Source organism: Triturus cristatus, chromosome 7 (genome assembly GCF_964204655.1).
Source record: "Triturus cristatus chromosome 7, aTriCri1.1, whole genome shotgun sequence".
Lineage (NCBI taxonomy): Eukaryota > Metazoa > Chordata > Amphibia > Caudata > Salamandridae > Triturus > Triturus cristatus.
In genome coordinates this window covers 1,592,088,306-1,592,110,526 of record NC_140590.1, presented here as the reverse complement: position 1 = coordinate 1,592,110,526, position 22,221 = coordinate 1,592,088,306, and the positions used below count along the sequence as shown (strand labels likewise).

Sequence of the window (22,221 nt, the reverse complement as noted above, 5' to 3'; positions counted from 1 at the left end):
GATCTGCAAATCCACTGATGCAGAGCAATATCTTGTGCATTTTATGAGCTCGTCCTCCCTTCCTGGAATCTACTCACATCTTCCCTGAGGTTAGGAGTCAGGCGACATTCCCCCCCCCCCCCATCCTATAATATCCTCCAATTTTCTCAAAAACTCTTCGAGACTGAAAATAATAAGCATCACTTATAAAACATTCCAGATAAACTTCGACCTGCACCTTGGCCAGTTTACTTGAATATAGACATAAAGTTGAACACATGAATCAGCTTTCATAGTTCATATTTATTCATCAAATGGTGTCTCACACCATTGCCCTTCCTCGCTTGGAAAAGTACTATTGGGCATCACAACTGATACTGATCAATGAGTGGGTCTTTGCACCTCTAACAGAGCCCTCAATCAAGGCGGTCCCCTTAGCCCCAGAGACTTCCCAAGGGCATTGTACTCCAAGGTGGTAGCATGTCTCTACCGTCTTTCACAAGGTTCACGGCTTTGATATGGTGGGGGGGCAACTAGATTCCTGGGATGGCAGGGTCGGCCCAATGAAATGACCCCACCATGGAATAGCGACTGACTGGTGGATGTAGGGTTCCTTTAAGGATTTACGGGATGAAACCTGATCGGCATCTCATCGTTAGGAGATGTATGGAGGGGGGGGGGAGGCGGCATGGTCTCTGGGGAAGTGTTGCAAACAGAATATGATATGGCTTCCAAGAAAGTCTTTAGATATCACCAGTTAAGGCATGCTCTGCAGACTCATGTGGATAAGTGACAACTGCTTGAGGAATCCTCAATACTAGAGGACAGACTGCTGACGAAGCCGCTCCTCGTAAAAAAGGTGTCCTTAACCTACAGTAAATTAATGCACAATGCATCTGGCTCTTTGCTGTGACTTAAAGAGATATGGAAGGCAGATGTTGGCGAGGCAGACGAGGAGGAATAGGAGAAGGCACTCCGATGACCCAGGGAAGTGGCAGTCAGAGCCCGGTTCAGGCTGATTCAACTCTGTGTACTTCATAGGTCCTACTACTCACGAAAGCTCCCACATAATATAGTGAGGGCTAGTACAGAAGAGTGCACCAGGGGCTGTGGCTTGTACGGGGGTACACACACTGGGCTCACGACTGAGGTCTGACATAGAACGATTTTGTTGAATATCTGGGGTGAGGAATGTCCTTGAAAGTGCACTAGATCACTATCCTCCCTAAGATTTGCAGTGGCACAACAGAATATTGTTCTCTGATGGGGTGCGACTGAACCACCGAGTGTTTAAGAGTAGAGATCGGACATGGAATGGTGCAGGGCTGCAGAACGGGGAGAGTAGGGGATGCCCACGCAAGTGGGAGAAAATATGGAGCTGCTGGGGGGCTTATCGGGACTTTCTGGTTGTCATGCCTAGGACAAGCGTACCATGCCTGTGATAATGACTGTGCTTTTGAAATGCTTTGTATATGGAAGGGAACCGTGGGAGGAGGGAGGGTCCAAACAGGGAATGCCAGTAAAGATTAGTGCAATATCCTGAAACGATGTCACAGATATACATGATCTGCTTAACATCCGCTCAACAGTAATGTTTCTCAAATATTGGTAGATGGTCCAATGTATGGATGGTTCTCAGAACGTATGTTGCCTTTCATGAATATGTATAATCAAAACTCAATAAAAACAGATTTAAACAAAAAAAAGATTGGTGTAATATCCTGCAAGATACGTGGTGCTGCCATAGCGGTTTTGTTCGTCTTGAACTACAAAATAAAAAAATAGTGCCCAACGTGTTAGCAAATCAAAATTGCCATTTCACATGGAAAGTGAAACTTAACCGTTGTTATGGTGTTATCAGGTTTGTATTGCTATACTCAGCCTCAGCTTTGATCTGTTCGCAATGTCCTTGATTAGAAATACACAACAAAATAAAAAGGTGAAAACAGTCAACCTGTATTTTACTATAAATGAAGAACTTTATGGGACTTTAAGAGAAATGGGAATATCTCACTGAGCTAATAGAAGTACATTTTCGTGAATGCTCGTGGTAGGTATTGGAGAGTAGTTCATATATCGACCATATGTATGAAAAAAGATGAATCTTTGATATGCTTTTTGCATTTGCTTATGATTTTCAGAAACACTCGGCTGCAGCAGACATCACGGAGTCCCTTTCCGAAGACCAGGTCCCCGAGGCTTTCCTGGTGATGCTGCTGCTCCAGTTTGCAACGATGATCATCGACCGGGCCATATACTTGCGGAAAACCATGTTTGGGAAGTGCGTCTTCCAAGTGGTGCTGGTGTTCGGGATCCACTTCTGGATGTTTTTCATCTTACCCGGAGTCACTGAAAGGTTATTTATATGATCTCTTTAAAAGTTATTCTTCTGAAAAGCTAAAAATTCTTAAAATAAACAGAAACTCTTTTGTTTTGGTTGCCTGTTGTCATGTACAATAGGCAGGCATGGGTTGTAAAAGCCAATATTCATTGTCATCATATCACATGGGTGGAAAACAGGCTCGAAGAAATAGTTAAGCATGTACTCTTTGTTCTGTGGCATGCATGCTGCTCACTCCATGTAGGTGGTGCCATGGGATCCAGAAAAGGAATGGTGGTTCATGCTGCTTATGACTTTTTGTTTTACTAACATTATTTTTGAAACGATGAGCTTCTGTGTTAATAAAATTACAAAGACACTTTAGAACGTTTGAAAAACGTTGGCTTTGTTGCTTTGAAAGATTGCAGTTATAAATTAAAGGTAAAGTTATTTATGAGTTATAAATTATTAGTGCGAGGAAATACGGTGCATTATATGGTGTGGTTGTGTAACCTCACCTTGTAATACACTTACCAACCCTTTAAGGACCCAGTAGATTTTGTTTGTCAAACCTGAGCAGCAAGGTCTACACAGAGGAACAAATGTAAATTAAGTATTTAAACAGCACCACAACAGTTGAAGAAGAAATCGACAAGACACTCAATATATAAATGTAGGCTGTATTTGTATGCGTTTTTAAACACCACGGCGAAAAAGATCTGGTACCAGAGATATAGAATTTACACTGTAGAGTAAATCAAAGCATTTTACTCAATCTTGAACAAGCATTGGCAAATTCAACAAATTTGACATACAGAAACTTTTTCACCGAAAAGTTGGACTACTAGTATTGCAGTCACCTAGAGTCACTTCAAGAGACCAACTCCAGTAGGGAGCCTGTCACGGGACAAGCAAGCTTCTCGGTATCAGTTACCTCCACAGGTGAACCTGTCTCCAGGCAGGCCCAGGCACTTTATTCCCTTGCAATGGATTCCTACGGAAGTGGTCCTGATGAAAGGGATAAAGGATGCCCAAGGATGTCGTAGATGCGATCTGGTTGATGGGGTCTTCCTGCGGCTAGTCCTCAGTCCACGAAAAAGGTGAGGTGGTCCTGGTCACAGGGTTGACATTACTTAAAATCCTCTCTGTGCTGGTAGAAGTCCAGTCGCCACTAGGCCACCAGTCGCCCAGCTTCGCGGTCACAGTTAAATCGCTCTCTAGGTGATAACTCAGCTTCTGGGGGACCAAACTGCACTCCAACAGCTCTCCCAGGCTCAGTTGCAACTTCAGGTTCAGTAGATGCAGTTAACACCGCTGCAGCTTCTCTTTGCCGGTTCCATGGTGCAGCAGACCAGTCCTTCAGTCCTTCTTCCAGTCCTGTTGAGATCTGAGTTCTGGGTACCAGGGATGTCCTATTTCTGCTCAGAAAATACCCTGAGGGTACAATGTGGTTGGTAACCAATGGGCTGGCAGGATCCCTCCCTCCTGCTGACTACTTCCTGGGAAGTGTGGCATTTGGCTATCCCAAGATGCACCATTCTCTCCACTCCCAACAAGGCAGAACCCCTCTCCCAGTGTCCAGAGCTTTCCCAGCCCAACCTAGAGGTGTGGCTACCAAGGGGGCTACATTTCCCTGAAAAAAAGGTTTGATAATAGGGTTCCCTACTCCTTCCAGAGTGCCAACTAGTTGGCCTAAATAGTGGGGCTGCCCCTCCCAAATGTTCCCCATTTGTTTTTCAAAGGCGGCTTCAGCTTTGAAGCTCGACGTTTGGGCCAACACTCATGTGACGTCCTGCATGACGGAGGTAACACCTTTCTCCAGTGCAGGCCCCTATTCTCTCTTTTCCTGGGAGTCGTTAGCACGTCTTCCTAGGAGGGCAGAAAGCTATCTCGGGTAACCGTTAAGGGACAGGAGATTGAAGGCATCAAAGTGGCAACTTTGTAAAAGTTGCACACTGTTTCTTGTTACATTAATTTTGACTTGAGAATCAAGTTGGGCTTAACATAACAAGCTGCTTGATACCTTGAAGAATCAATTTTGATCCCACCATTCAGGAGTTAACAAAGCTGAGGGTCAGCGTGTAACCCTGTACTTGCTACCCAAGTCTCCCCACAGTTAAAAAAAATGCAGTTTACAGTTTTTACTGCTAAAAAATGTAAAACACCGGTTCTGTCGGTGAAATATTTTGCACCTGGCCTAGGGCTAGGCAAGTCTGCCATTGGGGTGACATACACATGTTGCAGAGAGCGTTTTGGCTTTGCTTTTGGTTTAAATGGCAAAGTCGGGCCAGCAGTTTAATATTGCTCTTCAGGTCTACAGTGGAGGACTGGGAGACTCGTTTTACCTGTGCCACAACTAGTGCTGCAATCTCTGGGTTTCATATACTAGGGATTTACGGTTAAGTTAGCCTACGCTAGTTAGGCATAGCCAATGTATTATACACATTTTGGGGTCAGGGCACTGGCACCGAGGTCTGATTAGCAAGCCTCAGTGCTCTCTGTGCACCTGATTCACAAAGGTAAACATAGACCTGAAGTCTAAGTCTAGACCTAGATTCTAAGGGCCAAATTCACAAAGGTAAACATAGACATCAGGTCTAAGTTTACCTTTGTGAATTGAGCACTTAGAATTCAGGTCTAAACTTAAACTTCAGCTCTAAACTTAGCCTTCTGGTCTACATTTTCCTTTGTGAATTGGGCCCTCAGAGTCGAAAAAACAGCAGCATCAATAAAAGAACTTGGGGGTGAACATACAAAAAGAGGCATCTCCTTACATGGCCCCCATCCAGACGAAAGGTGATCAGCAACTAAGCTTTATCCTGGTGGTTGTCATCATTTAAGTGGAAGAACATGGAAAGGCCACCTGCATTGGCATGGTAAATTCCAGGTCTGTGTGCCACTGTAAAGTCCTTATTCTGTAGGGAAATGGACCACCTTAACAACTTGGGGTTCTCTCCTCTCATCTGCATCAGCCACCTTCGAGGTCTGTGGTCAGTTTGAATTTCTGAAGTGAGCCCCAAACAGGTAGGGTCTCAGCTTCTTCGGGAACCAAACCACAGCAAAGGCTTCCATCTCAAAGGCACTCTAATGCTGCTCTCTGGGGAGGGGTTGCCTGCTAATGAAGGCAACAGGCTGATCCTGGCCCAAATAATTTACTTGTATCAACACTGATCCAATTCCATATTCAGAGGCATTTGTCTGAACAATGAATTCCTTACTGAAATCAGGTACCTTCAGATCAGGCGCTGAGCACAGAGCTTCCTTCAGGATGTCAAAAGTCTTTTGATAGTGCTCAGCCCAGATAATGTTTCTGGGTAACATCTTGGAGGTAAGGCAAGTTAGTGGTGCCACTATGGTACCATACCCTTTCACAAACCTCCTGCAATATCCAGTCAGGCCAAGAAAGGCTCTGACTTGGGTCTGAGTCTTAAGAGCTTCCCAGGCCAGAATTGTCTGGATCTTGGGTTGAAGATTTTATATATGTCCTCCACCAACTTGGAGGCCCAAGTACACTACAAAGCCTTGCCCTATCTGGCACTTACTTGGCGTGATTTTTAAGCCTACCTGCCACAGGGCCTAACGCACTTCTTTTCAGGTAGACCAAGTAATCCTCTCAGGTGGAGCTAAATACAGCTATATCATCAAGATAAGCTGCGCTGAAACTCTCCAGACCTGAAATAACGCGATTCACCAACTTCTGGAAGGCGGCAGGAGCATTTTTCAACCCAAAGGGCATCACTTAAAATTGAAAATGGATTTCAGGGGTGGAAAAAGCAGACCTTCTCTTAGCTCCTGGAGTGAGGGCTATCTGCCAGTAACCTCATTTCAGGTCAGAGTACTCAGATAATTTACTGCCCCCAACCTATCAATGAGCTCAGACTGCTTTGTATGGCAGGCAGGGCACATAACGCGTTTAAGCGCCCGACATCTCACGCATCTTAGTATGCGCACAAGGCGTGCCTGGGCTATGCTTGAGCCAAGACCGGGCGTGTCTTTATCCGTCATTGCCAGGAAGAGCCTGGGCTAGACCACACCTCTTGGCTGGAGGACTAAGTCTTTCAGAAGGATCACAGTTGCTTATGGAATCTTAGAGGACCCTCCTAGAAGGTATTGGTTTTTGGCTTTGCTGTTATTAACCCGCCTATTTCCCATATTCCCTGGGCTGGTACCGCATTTTCTGCCTACCCTTTAGCCATGCTGTTATTTGCTGAAGGGTGCAAAGGGACAATGGATAAACAAAAAATACCAGGTGATGGAGATGAAGCCAAAGGTACTACCGTACCAAAAGTCTTCACCCTGGACATTTTTCTGGATAAAGCTGTGTGGGGCCATCTCTAAAGAAATTGACTTGGCAGAGAACAATTGGTCACTTCCCCTCCTAATTCACCGCCTATAAATTAGTGGAACTTCAAGCAACTTAGTAACTACCTACACTACTGTTAGAAGTAAATATCAAGCAACAGGACAGGTTTCAGTTGCTTCTTTATTGGCCATCCACTCTCCTCAACAATACAGTGCATTAACAACATTCTAAGTTGAGCTCTAAAGTGAGAGTCCAAGGAGAAAGGAGGGAGAGGGGTGGGCAGGGATGTACCAAGGAAGGAAAAGGGAAAAAGGAAGATTATAATACACCTCCCTTGTTTACCTAATGAAAAACATTGTTACATTTGACAACTTTCTCACAACTCCACAACTGTCCATTCTCAAGGAGTACTACATTGTTAAAGGTTTTGAACACATGACAAGGAGGGTAGAATTTGCTTTAGCTGTGCAAGTCTTTTACGCTCCTCTTCATCTGCACCATGTCACCTACCCTCCACTTGGGAGCTTTGACTCCATTTTTATTGTTGTACCACTTCTTATACTTGGTTTGGTGGCGTTCAACTTATTTACCAACCTCTTTGGAATTTGAACTCACAACCCTACCCCCACCCAACCAACTAGGTTTGAACTTAGTGCAGGGTTCTCTTCTCCTTGGGGCAATGAAAGGGGAAACCCCTGATACGAGATTGGGTGAGGTGTGGTATGCCCATAAACAGTCACGCAAGGATGATTCTACTTCGTGACCATTAGCTATAGCTAACTGTAAGTGGTCTTTTATTAGTCTATTGGTCCTCTCGACTAGGCCATTGGCCTTGGGGCAATAGAGAGCAGTTTTTTCATGTTTGATGTTCACAGTGGTTAAAATGTCCTTCATCAGTTGCCATAGCTATATCCTGCAGCTATCTGCACCTTTTGCCCCCCCCCCTCCTCACTGCTTCTCTCTCTACTTTTTTGGCACTACAACTGAAGTTAGGCTCCCTTACTTTACTACATCTTTGGCCGCTTCTTTATATTGGCTTACCCTCAGTCGTGACCCTCCCCTACTCTCACTAATGTCTTTTCTATCCAATCTCCTACCTTCCAGTGCCCCATCTTAGCGTGACCCTCCGCCCCACTCTGGTTATCTCTCACTCTTTACCCAACGTTGACCTCCCTCTTCCACTACTCTTTGGCCTCCTCCACTCGGCGCTCCATTCTAATTTCCAACCCACACACCTCACTAAACATGGTCCTAACTCCTGGACCATCCTCTACCCTCATAACCTTTCCAAAAACGCAAAGAAAAACTTTAAGCACAAACTCTTAATACATCACCAAGAAACCTTGTTCGTGGCCAACTACATCAGCCTCACCTCCATTATTAAAACAAACTACACCTTCTACTCCAAACGCCCCTCTAAATGGAAAAGTGTCTTCCTTCATCACCTCCCCATCACGAATTCCTGCAAAATACCATACAGACTGAAACTATCTACTACCCCTTCCCCTTCTTTCCCAGGTGAAATCGACATCTCCATCTTTAAATCGGGCAATATCCTCATTCAAGCTTCTGATAAACACCTCACCATCTTTGAACAACATTTCAGTACCTTATCTCACTGTCTATCTAAATCTCCCTCAATCCCCTCTGCCCACCCAACACAAGATGCCCCATCCCTCTCGCTCCCCCACACTCCAACCCTCCCCCTCCCTGACTCTGTAACCTCCTTAGATACCCCCCTAACACAGCCCTCTAACCTCCCTCCATCGTCTGTGCTCCACCCTCCCCCTGTCATCCCAACTGGACTCTCAATCCCCCAAACTCCCTCCTCCCTCTCGATTCTTCCACTCACAACATTAAAGCCATCCCACTCCCCTCGATCGGTCCCCTATCCCCCCTCCCCGATCCCCCCATTGCTCTCCCAGCAACTTCAATTTCCCCCACATTACCTGATTGCCCTCCGCTTAGCCAGAATGCCTTCCCACTCCACCTTCCCCGGCCCTGACACCTCCGCCTTTAACTCCTCCAGTTCTTTTTAATGCCCTCCTTCACCCTGAAATACCCCTGCCAGCCTCTACTCTCAATGCCCCCCTCCACCCACCCCCCCGGGTTCCCACCCCTCCTTCACCCCAACTCTTCCTCCCGGACCAACTTGGAACATACTCTTCCCCCTCCTGACCGCCCAGCCTCCTTCCCCTTCTCTCTTATAACCATGACCCTTTTCAACATAGAACTCCATCTCTCTACCCTGTCATCGGAACTCGCAGCACTCAGGAAAGACATTAACACCCTCCCTGCAGTTACTATCCCCCCCAATTTGTCCTCTCCCCAGAAACCGGAGCTGACAGCCACCACAGACCCCCAACCTCTGAGTACTACCCCCGCCACCCTGACCCATTCCGCCTCCACCGACCTCCCTGACCTTGATACCTCATTCCCTCCAATCCCCCAGATTACATACCCTCCTGCCCCCATGCAACCATCCCAGTGATCCTTGGTACTAGCAGAACCCCTTCCTCCCCAGCCTCACCCAGACCACCGTCTGAACTTACAATTATCCATTCTTGCCCTCCCCCCATAAGTAGCCCTAAACCTCTTGCTTGCATGCTGGTTAATTGCTGATCCGCTGCACTTCACGCAATTGAAATAGCCGAATCCATCCTGAGTGATGCCATCGACATCGCCTTCTTAACTGAAACCTGGCTCAATGCCCACTCTTCTTCTATTCTGGACCTGCTCTCCCCTCCTGGCTACTCCATCCTCGGGAAAGATAGGCCGGACAGAATTGGAGGGGGGCTAGCTATTATCTATAAAAAAGATTTACAACTCTCACTTATTAAGAACTCTGATCACTCTACTTACGAATACCTTGGTGCTGAACTTAATGTTCCAGGATCGCTTCCAATCCGTTTTCACAATATCTACCACCCCCCAGGTGACCATCTTCCATTTGTAGAGGAACTATCCAATCTCATTATTCAGTCCTCACTTGCCAACTCTAAAAACCTCTTCCTAGGAGACTTTAACCTCCACTGGAACAAAAAGGATGACCCCTATGTTAACCTCCTCTCTGATCTACTCGACATTAATGACCTGATTCAACTTTGCCATTCTCCGACCCACACCAAAGGAGCCACTCTAGATGCTATCATTACTTGCAATGACCTGGCCTCCCTTTCCAACATCGTCCCTATTGAATGGTCAGACCATCACCTCATCCTCTTCTCGATCACCAACACGATGCCTCCCCCCCACCAAACCATTAAACAAAAGAAACTGACTAGAAACCTTCACCTTATTCCCCCAACTGAATTGGAGTCCAAAGTCAAAGAGTAACTGCAGCTCATCCCCTTCTCCCAAAATGCTAATGACCTTACTGAGCATTTTAACAAATCTATAATGGAGGTTCTTGACCAAATTGCCCCAGAAAAACTAAAAACACAAAAAACACCCCCTCCAAATCTTGGTTTAATGCTGACCTCAACAGAGACAGACGTTCTCTCAGAATGATTGAAGGCACCTGGAGACAACACCCGTCCCCCGCAAATCTGACCATCCTAAGATCTGCAAGGTCCAATTATAAAAAACACATTTGTGACAAAAAGGCCTCCTTCTTCCATTCACAACTAGATCGGGCCAAAAATAGACCCAGGAAACTGTTTAGCATTGTCAAAAACCAAACAGCTATTGCTCCCCCCAAGTTACTGGCCTCAATCGAGAAATGTGAGGAAGTTGCCAACTTCTTCAATGAAAAAATCGACAAAATTGACCAATCTTTCACCTTAACCCCCCTCCCTCTCAATTCCTTGCCCCCCTTTGACCTTTCCCCCAAAGATTTCCCCGTATCTCCTACTCCTCCCGACGCCTCGCTTCCCCCCCTCCTCATACCCACGCCTGATCTCAATCCCACCTTCCCCTGCTAAAAAATTATGCCATTTGGCATAATTTCAACCCTGTTACTGAACGTGAAGTCCTTAACATCATTACTAGACTCAAACCTTCCTCCCACACCAAAGACCCGCTCCCTGCTAACATTGTTCAAGATTTAAAACACATCATTGCCCCCTATTGGACCATCTTCCTTAATTCTTCATTAGCCACGGGTTGTGTCCCGGTCTCCCTCCAACTTGGACAAATCACCCCCATCCTCAACAATCCTCAACTAGACCCTAATGACCTTAACAATCTCCGTCCAATCTCTAACCTCCCACTGCTCTCTAAAGCCCTCGAAAAATGCGTCCTGCTCCAGTTGGACAAACATATCTCCTCTTTTAGCCTGCTGGACCCGTTTCAATCAGGCTTTAGAAAGGGCTGTAGTACTGAAACAGCCATGATTAACGTAATTGATGACATTCACCAATCCCTTGACAAGGATGAGTCCTCCCTTCTCATCCTCCTTGACCTCTTTGCTGCGTCCGATACTGTCAATCATTCTGCCCTTCTTAGCACTCTCAAAGACCGTTTTGGCCTTAACCCCTTCAGTGCCACGCCCTTTCCCCGCCCTGTGCCGGGCGTTACATTAGCGGGCGGGGTTCATGACGAGATAGTCTCGTCATGGGCACAGCGCAACCGTGCTCCATGACGAGACTATCTCGTCATGGGCACTGAAGAGGTTAATGGTTCAGTCCTCAAGTGGTTCTCATCCTTTTTCCAATACAGAACCCAACAAATTAAAATTCTTGACTGCCTCTCTAAACCTAGACCTATCTACCTTGGTGTCCCCCAGGGATCTATACTCTCCCCATCTCGGTTCAACCTCTTCATGGAACCTCTAACCCTCATACTTAAGCAATCTGAAATTCAGTACCACCTTTACACCGATGACACCTAAATCTACTACAAGATTAAATCACGGTCTGACATCTTACACCTCAATGACACCCTGATTGAAATGCAATCCTGGTTCCGTTGCAACCACCTCAAACATAACCCTAAAAAAAACGAAATCATCCTCTTCTTACCTAAAAACAATTGGCTTCCCATCCAGTCCTGGATCTCAGACCTTAATGCTCTCAACTGTTCTCTCACCTTTTCCAGCTCAGTTAAATCCCTCGGGATCAACATTGACCAGAACCTTAGTCTCGTTTCCCACATAAAAAATGCAGCAAAGGGAGCTCTCTTCACACTACATCACCTCAAGAAAATAAAACCCCTCATCCCTGCTGAGGACTTTAAATCAGTTGTCCAATCACTTGTCCTGTCAAAAATCGACTATGGAAACGCCATCCTCGCGGGAACACCTAAAATCCACCTAGCCCCAATCAAATCTGTTCTCAACCTTGCTGCTAGGCTTATCACAGATTACAAACGATTCGATCACATCTCTCCGGCCCTAAAATCCCTCAAATGGCTCCCCGTTGAAGGCAGATCCACCTACAAAACCGCTTGCATCACGCATAAAGCCCTTCATCAAAACACCCCACAGTACCTATCGGAAAAACTCCACCAAGCCGGCAGCTCCAGAGATTTGAGGAGCACCGACACTCTCGCTCTCATTCCTCCCCTGTTTAAGAAGAAATCTACACAATCACACTCCTCTGGAAATTTGCCAACCATCTGGAATTCTCTCCCCATAGAATTATGCTGCAACCCCTCTTACCACAGCTTCAAAAAAGCTCTGAAATTGCACCTTCTCAACCACTACTGGGGTCCTTAATCCCTGCACCCGATACATGTCCCTACTCAGCGTCTCTCTGTTTTGTTGCACACTCATCGATCCGCTGACATCCTCCTCCCCCATCACAATCTACCCTATCCCACTTCCCTACTCTCCTATTTCAATAAGTCCTTCTATTGTCTTTGCCCTTATCTCTCTTACCTGGCCTCTCCTTACTAATCTCCTGACTGCATCGTCCCCCCTCATCCTACAGCCACCCCATTCAATCTCCCTTTCCCCTCTCATTCAACCTTAATCTCCTTTTTTATCCCTAGTCCTCACTGACCTAGTGCTTCTTCACCCTCCCCCTTTTTATGGCGCCCCCATCAAAGTTTCACCCCTCCCCTTTTTCAGCCTGCCCAATACACACTTGCTGTCTTTCACTATGTACTCACTATATTATATCGTAATTCCGGATGTCATTAGCCTTAGGTTCTCATGTTTTGTCAGTGTTTCTATTGACCTTATTGTCTGTATTGTTTTGCCTTTGAACCATTGTTACCTCACCTCTCTTGCAATACTACTCTTGACGCACTGTAACCTAATGCTTATCTTGATGTAACCATGTAAAGCGCTCTGATACCCCAGTGTCTAGCCAGCGCTATATAAAACCTTTTAAATAAAATAAATAAATAAATCAGTTGCGATGTGAACTAGACCTCATTTTCGGTGACCAGGGTAGACGGTATTCCTTCTTTAGAGAAAACAGCCTTGAGGAAAACCAGAATAGCATTGGTGTTGATGCAATGCACACATTTTTGTGTGATCCAGTAGGATGTGTAGTCTACTAAGACCAGCTTGAATTTTTTGGGATCCCCAGGTTGTGCATGGGTCCAATTATGTCGAGGACTAGCTTACTCCAGGGTTTGAGGGGAATTGCAACAGGGGACAACGGGGCTTTGCGTGTGTACTTAGATTTGTCTCTTCTGGCACAACTGAGACAGTCCTTCACTAGCTGTTCTACCATGGCGTCCATCCTTGGAAACCAGAGGATCTCTCTAATTCTGTTTTTCATTATGCTATGCCACAGGTGACCCTCATGTGCCAATTCCACTATTCTTTTCCTCAGACTTTCAGGAGTTACAATTCCATTCTATGGTGCTCAAGTCGTACCAGACCTACCAGAAGTCTTTGATTTCTTCTTCTACTTCACTGCACTTGTTGGGCCACCCTTCCACCATTATCTATTTAAGCCTGCATATACCCTTGTCTTCTTCCATGCCCTTCTTCCATTCTTCCTCTTCCGTGACGGCAGGGTCTGATATAACCATGATAGGACTATCTTGCATTCCCTCTGGCGGTTCTGTTTGTAAGGGTGTTCTGGACAGGAAATCAGCAACTTTGTTATCATCACCAGGGACATATTCCACTTAGTAACAGAAGTTTTCAAAGTCCAGAATCTATTTGCTTATGCGGGGAGTACTGTTGTCATACCTTTGCCTGAGAATATGAAGGTGAGGGGCTTGTGGTCTGTGCGAATTGTAAAATTCAAACCCCATAGAAAAAACTTGAAGTGTTTCACCGCCCAGAAACACGCCAGGGCCTCCTTCTCGGTGATCGAGAAGTTACTGTCAGCCATTGAAAGGCACCGGGAGGCAAAAGCAATTATCTTTTCTTCCTTGCCATCCCTTTGAGAGAGGGTGCCTCCCAGTCCCTTGTTGGATGCGTCTGTAGCGAGAATGGTATGGGATCAAAAGTACCTAGCGCTGGAAAATTTATGATTTCTTCTTTGAGTGCGTCCACATGCACTTATGTTGATTCTGCCACTCAAATTCCTTGTTTTTTGTGATTTAAGTTCTTCCTTATTCTTTGGGTATGGAGCATCCCTCACAGCATTAAGAAGGTTATGCTTAGGTCTGAACTCTTCCTCAGAAATAGAGTTCCCAAGGTAATCGACCGAACTCACACGAATTTGACACTTGGATGTTTGCAAAAGTCAAACCTGCATCCATCAATTTTTTGAAAACTACTTTGAGGGTAAGGTTGTGGGCCTCAGCGGTACATTCATACACCAGGATGTCATCCTGAAAGCACATGGTATGGTCCACATCCGTCAGGATTTTGTGCATGACCTTCTGGAAGACCGCTGCAGCGTATGCCAGACAGAACGGCATGCTTTTGAACATGTACACACCTTGAGGGGTTATAAAAGGCAGTGAGGGGCCTAGAGTCGGGGTGCAGATCTACCTGGTGGTAGGCCATAGATAAATCGATGACACTAAAGTATTTTGCCTGTCCCATGGTACTGTGCATTTCATTTATGTTTGTAAGTGGGTACCTTTCAACCAAAATGTTTTTGTTTAGGCTCCACAAATCTACACACAAGCGAATTCCTTCTCCGTTGGCCTTAGGTGCAATCACGATGGGTGCCAACCATTCTGACGTGTCAATGGGTTGTATGATTCCCATACTGCACAACCTTTTCAATTCCTTCTCTAAAGGCTCCCTCATTAGATGTGGCACAGGGCGCAACTTGTGCACAGTGGGTTTTGCATTAGCTTTGAGTTTGATCTTGTGCTGGAAATCATGATCTTCCCTCAAACAGATTAGGGAAATCATCACATATATTGGTACTTGATGGGCTGTTATCAGTCAACATTACTTGATCTTGATTATTGGGATCTAAAATAATGCCTAGCTCTTTTAGGTGCTGCCACCCCAGCAGGTTAGATCCTGTTTCTACAATATAAACATTACCTACGGTGCTCCTCCCTTTGAACTCAATGTACATTTCTTTCATTCCCACAAAGGCTATGGGCTCTTTGGTGTAGCCTGTTGGTGATATGTCTGGCTTGTGTAAACTGATACCTCCTTGCTTGTCCATGCACACAAAATCGCTATGATTCAATAGAGTAAATGGGGAACAGGAATCAGCAAATATAGTAACAGATTTACTATTTAACAGTTCATCACATTTGGGATAGATGACATTGATACTCCCTATCGCATCCTTTAGCTGGAGGATGTACTTGGGAATGACACATTTCACTTCTTTTACCAGGGTATCTTCATTACCCCCACCCTCTCTGTTGTGGGGGTCACCTTCTCTGCACACTCTTGAGAAGTGCCCCCTTCTATTGCACTTCTTACATGTAACACTTTTGGCTGGGCATTGACTATCGTTGGCTAAGTGATTACTTAGTTGGCTAAGTGATTACTGCTGCCACACCAGAAGCATCTGAGATTCCTTTCGTTACTAGGAGATTTGTTGTGCAAAATTTCCTTTCCTTTTACTTTATAAAACTCACTTTTCTCCTCAACTTCCTGAATGTTAGCTACCAAATCAGTGGGAGACCTTAATTTCTTTGATGCACCTTGCTGTGTGTTCCACTGACTGAGCAATGGAAACCGCCTCTCTAAGACTGGAGTTCTTGGCTAATAGTTTTTCCTATATACGCATGTTGTGAGTACAACATACTAGCTGGTCTCTTATAAGGGAATCTGTGAGGTTGCCAAATTCGCATAATTGGCTAAGACCCCTTAGTGCTGCAATGTAATTGGTTGCTGTCTCTTGTTTCCCTTGTGACCCAGGGAAGGACACAAGCAGCAGGGGCTTAAGTGCGCAATATTTCTAAAATCTCCCCTCTAATTGGTAAAGGTCTTGAGGGGTGATGCCTGTCCCTGAAGCCCCGGAAAAGCGACACACTGAACCCAGTACATGGTCAATGGAGGGGCCAGAAATACTTCGGAGGTGACAAGCGGCTTCGCAGTGCTTATGCGTGACAACAGGGAGGCTGCACGTCGCACACATCAGGAGAGAGCAGTGTCTCAATAGATCGTCGAGCTGGAAACTCGCTGAGGAAAGGAAGGAAGGTTTCAGTCGTGGAACAATGCTCCGCTCCTTGACGTGTTGAAATCCCGTCGGTGCAACGCTCCTGAGTAAAACAGCTGCTAAAAGAGACCCCCGCAGTGGCTGACTGACTCATCACACTCCAACACCCACCGATGACGATGACTAGAACAGATGGCCACCTTCTGAGGAAAAAGCTGCACCGAGGTCTCCTCACAGATCACACAAGCACGTAGTGCCTCCTCTGAGCCCCTGCACACCACAGAGGAGGAGATGCACACCAAGCAACAACAGCTACGGAAGTCCTCCACACTTGAAAATGGCAATTCTCATCCCCCCCGGTTACCAGAGTTCCATTGATGAGGAGGATGCAAACTCAGAAACGCTGCCAACGCAGTCACTGTGTCCCAAAACTGCACTCCTGCGCTGCTGACGAATGTCACTGCTGTTGCAATGGTCTCAGGAGGCAGACAGACAAGCAGCGTGTATAAGAGAAATGTTCGTAAAAGTACTCCACAATCTTGCATCAAGGTTAACAACAGTGTATAGATGGTTCATGCCGCTAGAACTTTTTTGTTAACATAAGTCCTCCATACAGCGATGATAACCTCTTGAACAGCCCATGTTTGGCACAGAAAGGTTGAGGTGCACAGCGGAATAATCCTATAAACGAGGATGACAGTATTCCGGACGAACCACCGGTAGTTACACCTCCACTCAGGTCAGTTTGCTTATCATTTTCTCCTTTGTTAGTCTTCTTCTTTCATGTGCAAATCCTGGTAGTAAATGGAGAGAGCACACAAAGGGGAAATGGCCAAAACTGCCACCCTGAGCAGTCGCTCTTTGCCAGTGTTAGAAGTAAATACCAAGGAGCAGGACAGGTTTCAGTTACTTCTTTATTGGCCATCCACTCTCCTCAACAGTACAGTGCATCATCAACATCCTAAGTTGAGTTCTAAAGGGAGAGTCCAAGGGGAAAGGAGGGAAAGGGGTGGGCAGCGATGTACCAAGGATGGAAAAGGGAAAAAGGAAGACTAAAACAACTACACTGGCAGAGGGAGACACTGTCTACAGGGCCGTGATTTTCACACAGGATGCAACTTACTTTAACTCCTCACATATCAGTGAAGAAGGCCCTTCTGAGAAAAGGAAGCAACAGAGTAAGTACAATTACAGTGATAAGGTTGGGATGCCTAAAATCGTTAAAATAAAAATACGTGCCTGTAATTATTTTGAACCAGAACCATATATGGGCCACTGGGAAGAAAAGGCAGAAATCAATAGCCCCCATTGGGAGCTGCTACTTGGAGAAATCAACAGTTGCGTTGTGCTGCTCGTGAGAGAGCAACCTCAAATGTAACTAATTGTAATAATGTTGCCCTCATGTGAACCAGGGCGGAGGAGGTGAAGGCAACAAATACTGCCACCCTAATGGCAGAAGATGTGGGGGATCAGGCCCAGGGGTCCACATTCACCAAATTTACCATTTTACATATTAATTCAATTGGCAGAACCCGACCTGTTGGGGGTGGGGAACGCAAGCAAGAGACTGTGCAGCCTAGGAATACTGAGCCTGCAGTCGAACAAGGATGGTTGCACTCGCAAGATGATGTCACTATTCACCCGCCTTAATCTGCCACCTGACTATAGCCCCTATGTAGCAGTACTGACTAGTGTTCCATGTCTGCCTGCATCCAGGATAGAACCTGATGAAGAACTCAAAAACAAGGTGTTTTATTGGTTAACCAGTTTCAGCATCTCAGAGTATAAGGATGTTCTCCTTGTCAGGACAGTTGACTAGATTTAACCCCTAACTAAATGTTCTAAAGAAGACTGTGTTGTCATTAACTGCAGGAGCCAGAAACTACCCGGTCAGTTAATTTAGCATAGAGACTGAAACTCCCACTGGAATATGTTGAACAATCTTTTTACTATTTTACTATTGAGTTACTTTTACAGACATCTCTCTTGTAAATTGGTCGCTGGGCCACCAGTGTCCTCTTGGTGTCTTGAACCATTCACCATCCATGTATTCCTATAACCAATGGATTTACCCTTCAAATAGGCCTAGATGCCATAGATTGACTGCCCAATGATTCTTCCTTGCATATAGGAGTAGTGAGCCCACCACAGGATGACAGTAACCTGGAGGTGCAAGTATAGATGGAGGTTGTCCCTGAGGTTCAACATAAGAATTCATGTACCCATTGAATATGCTGAAATATCGCTGGCATAAGCACTAAGTTGTCGGATCCTAATGAGGTTAACTTCATTTTAAAATTAGATGTTATAATGTTACAGGAAACTTGGTATTTGGCACACATTGTCTGGGATGGATTTGAAACTCTCTCAATATCTGCCACTCGTTCTACTGGGGGCAGAACCCCAGAGAGTCTGACTACCATTGTCAGAATTTCAAAGCTGTTCACCGTCCTTCCAATCGTTTGCAAACACATTTGAATCCAAAAGTGGAATTGCGTTGTCAAATCAATGTTTTGGTTTATGCTTTGAAAATGTTAATAAATCAGGCAGGCGGTATTCCGAGATCAATGTGATTATTGGGAGCGACTTAAATGCAAAGTTAGAAAGAAATGTAACCTGGTGTGTTCCTTTCCTGGTGTTTGATAATACCCTGTATGGCAAAAGGTCAGATCTGAGAGGCCAGAAATCGTTACCTAATCTGATTACTTATGATCTCCACAACAAGGATGAAATTGTGGAAGACCCTAACACACAAATATCTACTTTTGTAGGCTTAGGACAGATTACCATCATTGATTATATATGCATTTCTAAGGATATGGTTGAGAACGTTAACATGGGGGAGGGGGTTCCACTAAAAGTGGGTTCAGTGACCATAATCCCAAAAACTCTGTACTTTGTCTGTTGGTCAGCTCTCAGCTGCCACACGTAAAGGTGCGAGTAGTTTAGCCCTCAAAGATAAAGGACTCAGGCTTAGGTGACAGGCTGCGAATATTACCACCTTTTTGACTGTCATTTTAAGGACTAACCTTGACTAGATCCTTGTTTATCTGTTAATAGATAATTACCCCGCATAAAATACGACTGAGGCATTATTTATTTAGACCTCCCTAAGCGGCCCTGATAAAAATACTAAAACTACCCAGCAAAGTTGGTTCAACAGGGAATGCAGGCTAGTTAACCAATGTTTGCACCTTGCTCTTAACCATAGCCCCAGGGACAAGACCACCATGTCTAAAGCAAGGTTAGATTATAAAATGGCAATAAAACAAAAAGGCAGGAACAGGAAGAAGTTTGGTAAAACCTGATCAGAACCTGCAAAGAAAAGGACACATAGGAAATTTTGGAATATTAGGCCAAGTAATTGGTTGGGGACTAATAGTGCAGACAGCTGGGCTAACTACTTAAAACAAATGTAGTCTTTTGAGAATACCAGCACAACGGATTTGTTGGAGGATTCCCCCCCCCCCAATTCCTCTTGACACTAGATTTGACCTTGAAGAGGTGATTACAGCAATATCCGCTAGCTCCTCTAGAAAGACACCTGGCCCCAATGGGGTTTCCATAGATCTTCATAAGGAAAACATGGCTTCATCTATGGAAACTAGGTTCTAACTATTACTACCTATCGGCGACAACCAATGGGTATATATATATATATATATATATATATATATATATATATATATATATATATATATATATATAGGTATATTACCTACTGGCGGTCGCCAGTAGGTAGTTATAGTTAGGACCACGTTTCCATAGGAAATCCGCAACATTCTATTTTGAAGAACTTTGGCGCCGGTCGACGAATCCTCGCGAATTTTTCAAAATAGGTGGGGCGCTACGCTCCACTCCTACCCTGAAAGTCTCGGGGGGATTCGTCAAGCGGGGGCTGAGATAAAAGGGGGGTCCCAAAACGCGTTTTTCCCATGCATTTTTCCATAGGACCTTTAGACACAGCTACAGCCCGAACGGCTGAACAGAATTACTTGAAATTTGGCAGAGAGGTAGCCATAAGGTCAAGGAAGTGCCTTTTGCAGGTCTGGTGTAAATCTGTTCAGTATTTCCGGAGAAAATAGCATTTAAAAGCATATATATATCTATATGCGCGCAGGGTGCGCGCACCGTGAGAGCACCCTAACGTGCGCGAGCGTAATTCTGATTGGTGGTTACATGTTAGTCAACCTTCGAATCGGTCGAAATCAGGAAGTGTCGGCCGCCATTTTGTTTGTTTTCAGTGCGAGAGTGAAAAAGGAAGGTGGCGAACGTGAAAAGGGGGCAGGGTAGAGAGTTCCTGACCCCCTAGCCTTTGTCAGGGGGTCCCTGAAGGACCCCGAAGGCAAAAAAAAAAATTTTTTTTTTTAAAAAAATCGCGGGGGTGCGCGCACAGTGCGCGCACCCTGAAAAACACAAAAAAAAAATTCTTTTTTTTACAAAACAAAAAAAAAACATTCGCAGGGTGAAAACCCAAAAAAAAAAAAAAAAAAATTTTAATACGTAGTTTATTGTAAAATAAATATATAAAAAAAATAATAGATAAATAAATTAGCATTTAAAAAACCGTACAAATTCACTGAAAAAACCATAGGTTTCACACACGTTATAGTTAGGAATTAGCATTTAAAAAACCTTGCAAATTCACTTAAAAAACCATAGGTTTCACACATGTTATAGTTAGCTGGACATTTCACTCATAAAAAACCAATGAAATTCCCCCGTTATAGTTACTGCAGGCAACTATAACTCACGCGACCGCAATCCTCTGCTGATGACGTCAGATATTACATCACTGATGACATATGTGTCTTTCTGAAAAATAAATATTTGTAATATATGTATAGCTAAAGATTAATGGAAGAAGACATGGGTAAATAAGTGTCTAAATACAGTATTAGCATCAGCAGAGGATTACGGTCGCGTGAGTTATAGTTGCCTGCAGTAACTATAACGGGGGAATTTCATTGTTTTTTTATGAGTGAAATGTCCAGCTAACTATAACATGTGTGAAACCTATGGTTTTTTAAGTGAATATATATATGTATATAAATAACTTTTACTTTAGGTAGGTGCTGGTGGATCTAATCGTACTACTATCTTAGTGTAATCAGCAAAGGAAAGGACAAAGCAACAGAAAAATACCTAACCAGTTGTTCTAGGGGTCTTCCAAAGAAATCAGATATCATGTGAGAAAGTTGATAAGCCCTGGGGTATGCCACACTAAGTTGAGTACGTTTCTGACTATAGGCAGGTCATTTTCATTTAAATATAATTCTCAAAATTATCTATTTTCAGTAGCTGGTAATAACGCCATATTTCAGTTGGCAACAACTATTAGATAAGGACAGATTTACTATTTATGTGCGCTTGAGTGTTTTCATAGAGGAGAGAGCTTAGAAGACTGAGATTGAGCAGGTATCCTCTGGAGATCTAGGTATGATGTTAATAAGAGCCTTCCTAGTTTTTTTCCTTATCTTTGGTGGTAAAAGAGTCCCTTAGACTGAGCAGAGTTACCTGACTGGTAAATGCGGGAAAATATAAAACCCAGTTTGGCCTGGAAAAGAACCTTATACATTTTCAGATGGGTTTTGTACCCAAGGGCCTCTTTGGGAGACTATGACCTAAGCCATTTGTTTCATAATAATATGCTCATCATTGATAAAATCGTTAAACTACTTGTTATGTGCGAGGGAGATCTCACTGTTCAAGCATATGATTGGTGCCTCCTTACAATTCTTGCATCAGTGTTCATCAGTGAATCACATTAATATATGTTTTTTCTGGGATGCAGAAAGAGTTGGGTTCAATGAGTACAATTAATTAATTTATTTTGCCTCAGGCATCTTGAGAGGGTGATTGTGTGCAGGGAGGTGTCATAGGGATAATTAAGGTCTGAAAAGCAAACAAGCAATGACCTTATTTGCAGATGTTAGAACTATGTCTAGCATGCGCCCCTTAATATATGTGGGGGCCTAAACCAATTGGCTTAGGCAGTAGAATTCAAAACTTTTTCAGAACATGTTTTAGAAACAATGCCAGTTTGGTTGTTAGCATTAAGATTCAAGTCTCCTAAAATGATGGTTTCAGCCAAATGTAGAAGTACTTGCCTGTTTTATTTAGGCAACATTTCTTTGTGGCCAGCTGTAGACTTCTGAGTGTGCCAGGCAACAAAAATAGATTGGGTAAAC

The 22,221-nt window shown here is 44.5% G+C and overlaps 1 protein-coding gene across 1 annotated transcript in view; it reads left to right on the top strand.

The window, feature by feature from the left end:
• Positions 1 to 22,221, top strand: part of LOC146812454 (piezo-type mechanosensitive ion channel component 2-like) — a 711,007-nt gene that overhangs the window by 610,084 nt on the left and 78,702 nt on the right. Inside the window, exon 44 of the mRNA XM_085619448.1 lies at positions 2,121 to 2,335. Coding sequence (XP_085475574.1) covers positions 2,121 to 2,335 — 215 coding nt within the window. The remainder of the gene's footprint in view (positions 1 to 2,120; positions 2,336 to 22,221) is intronic.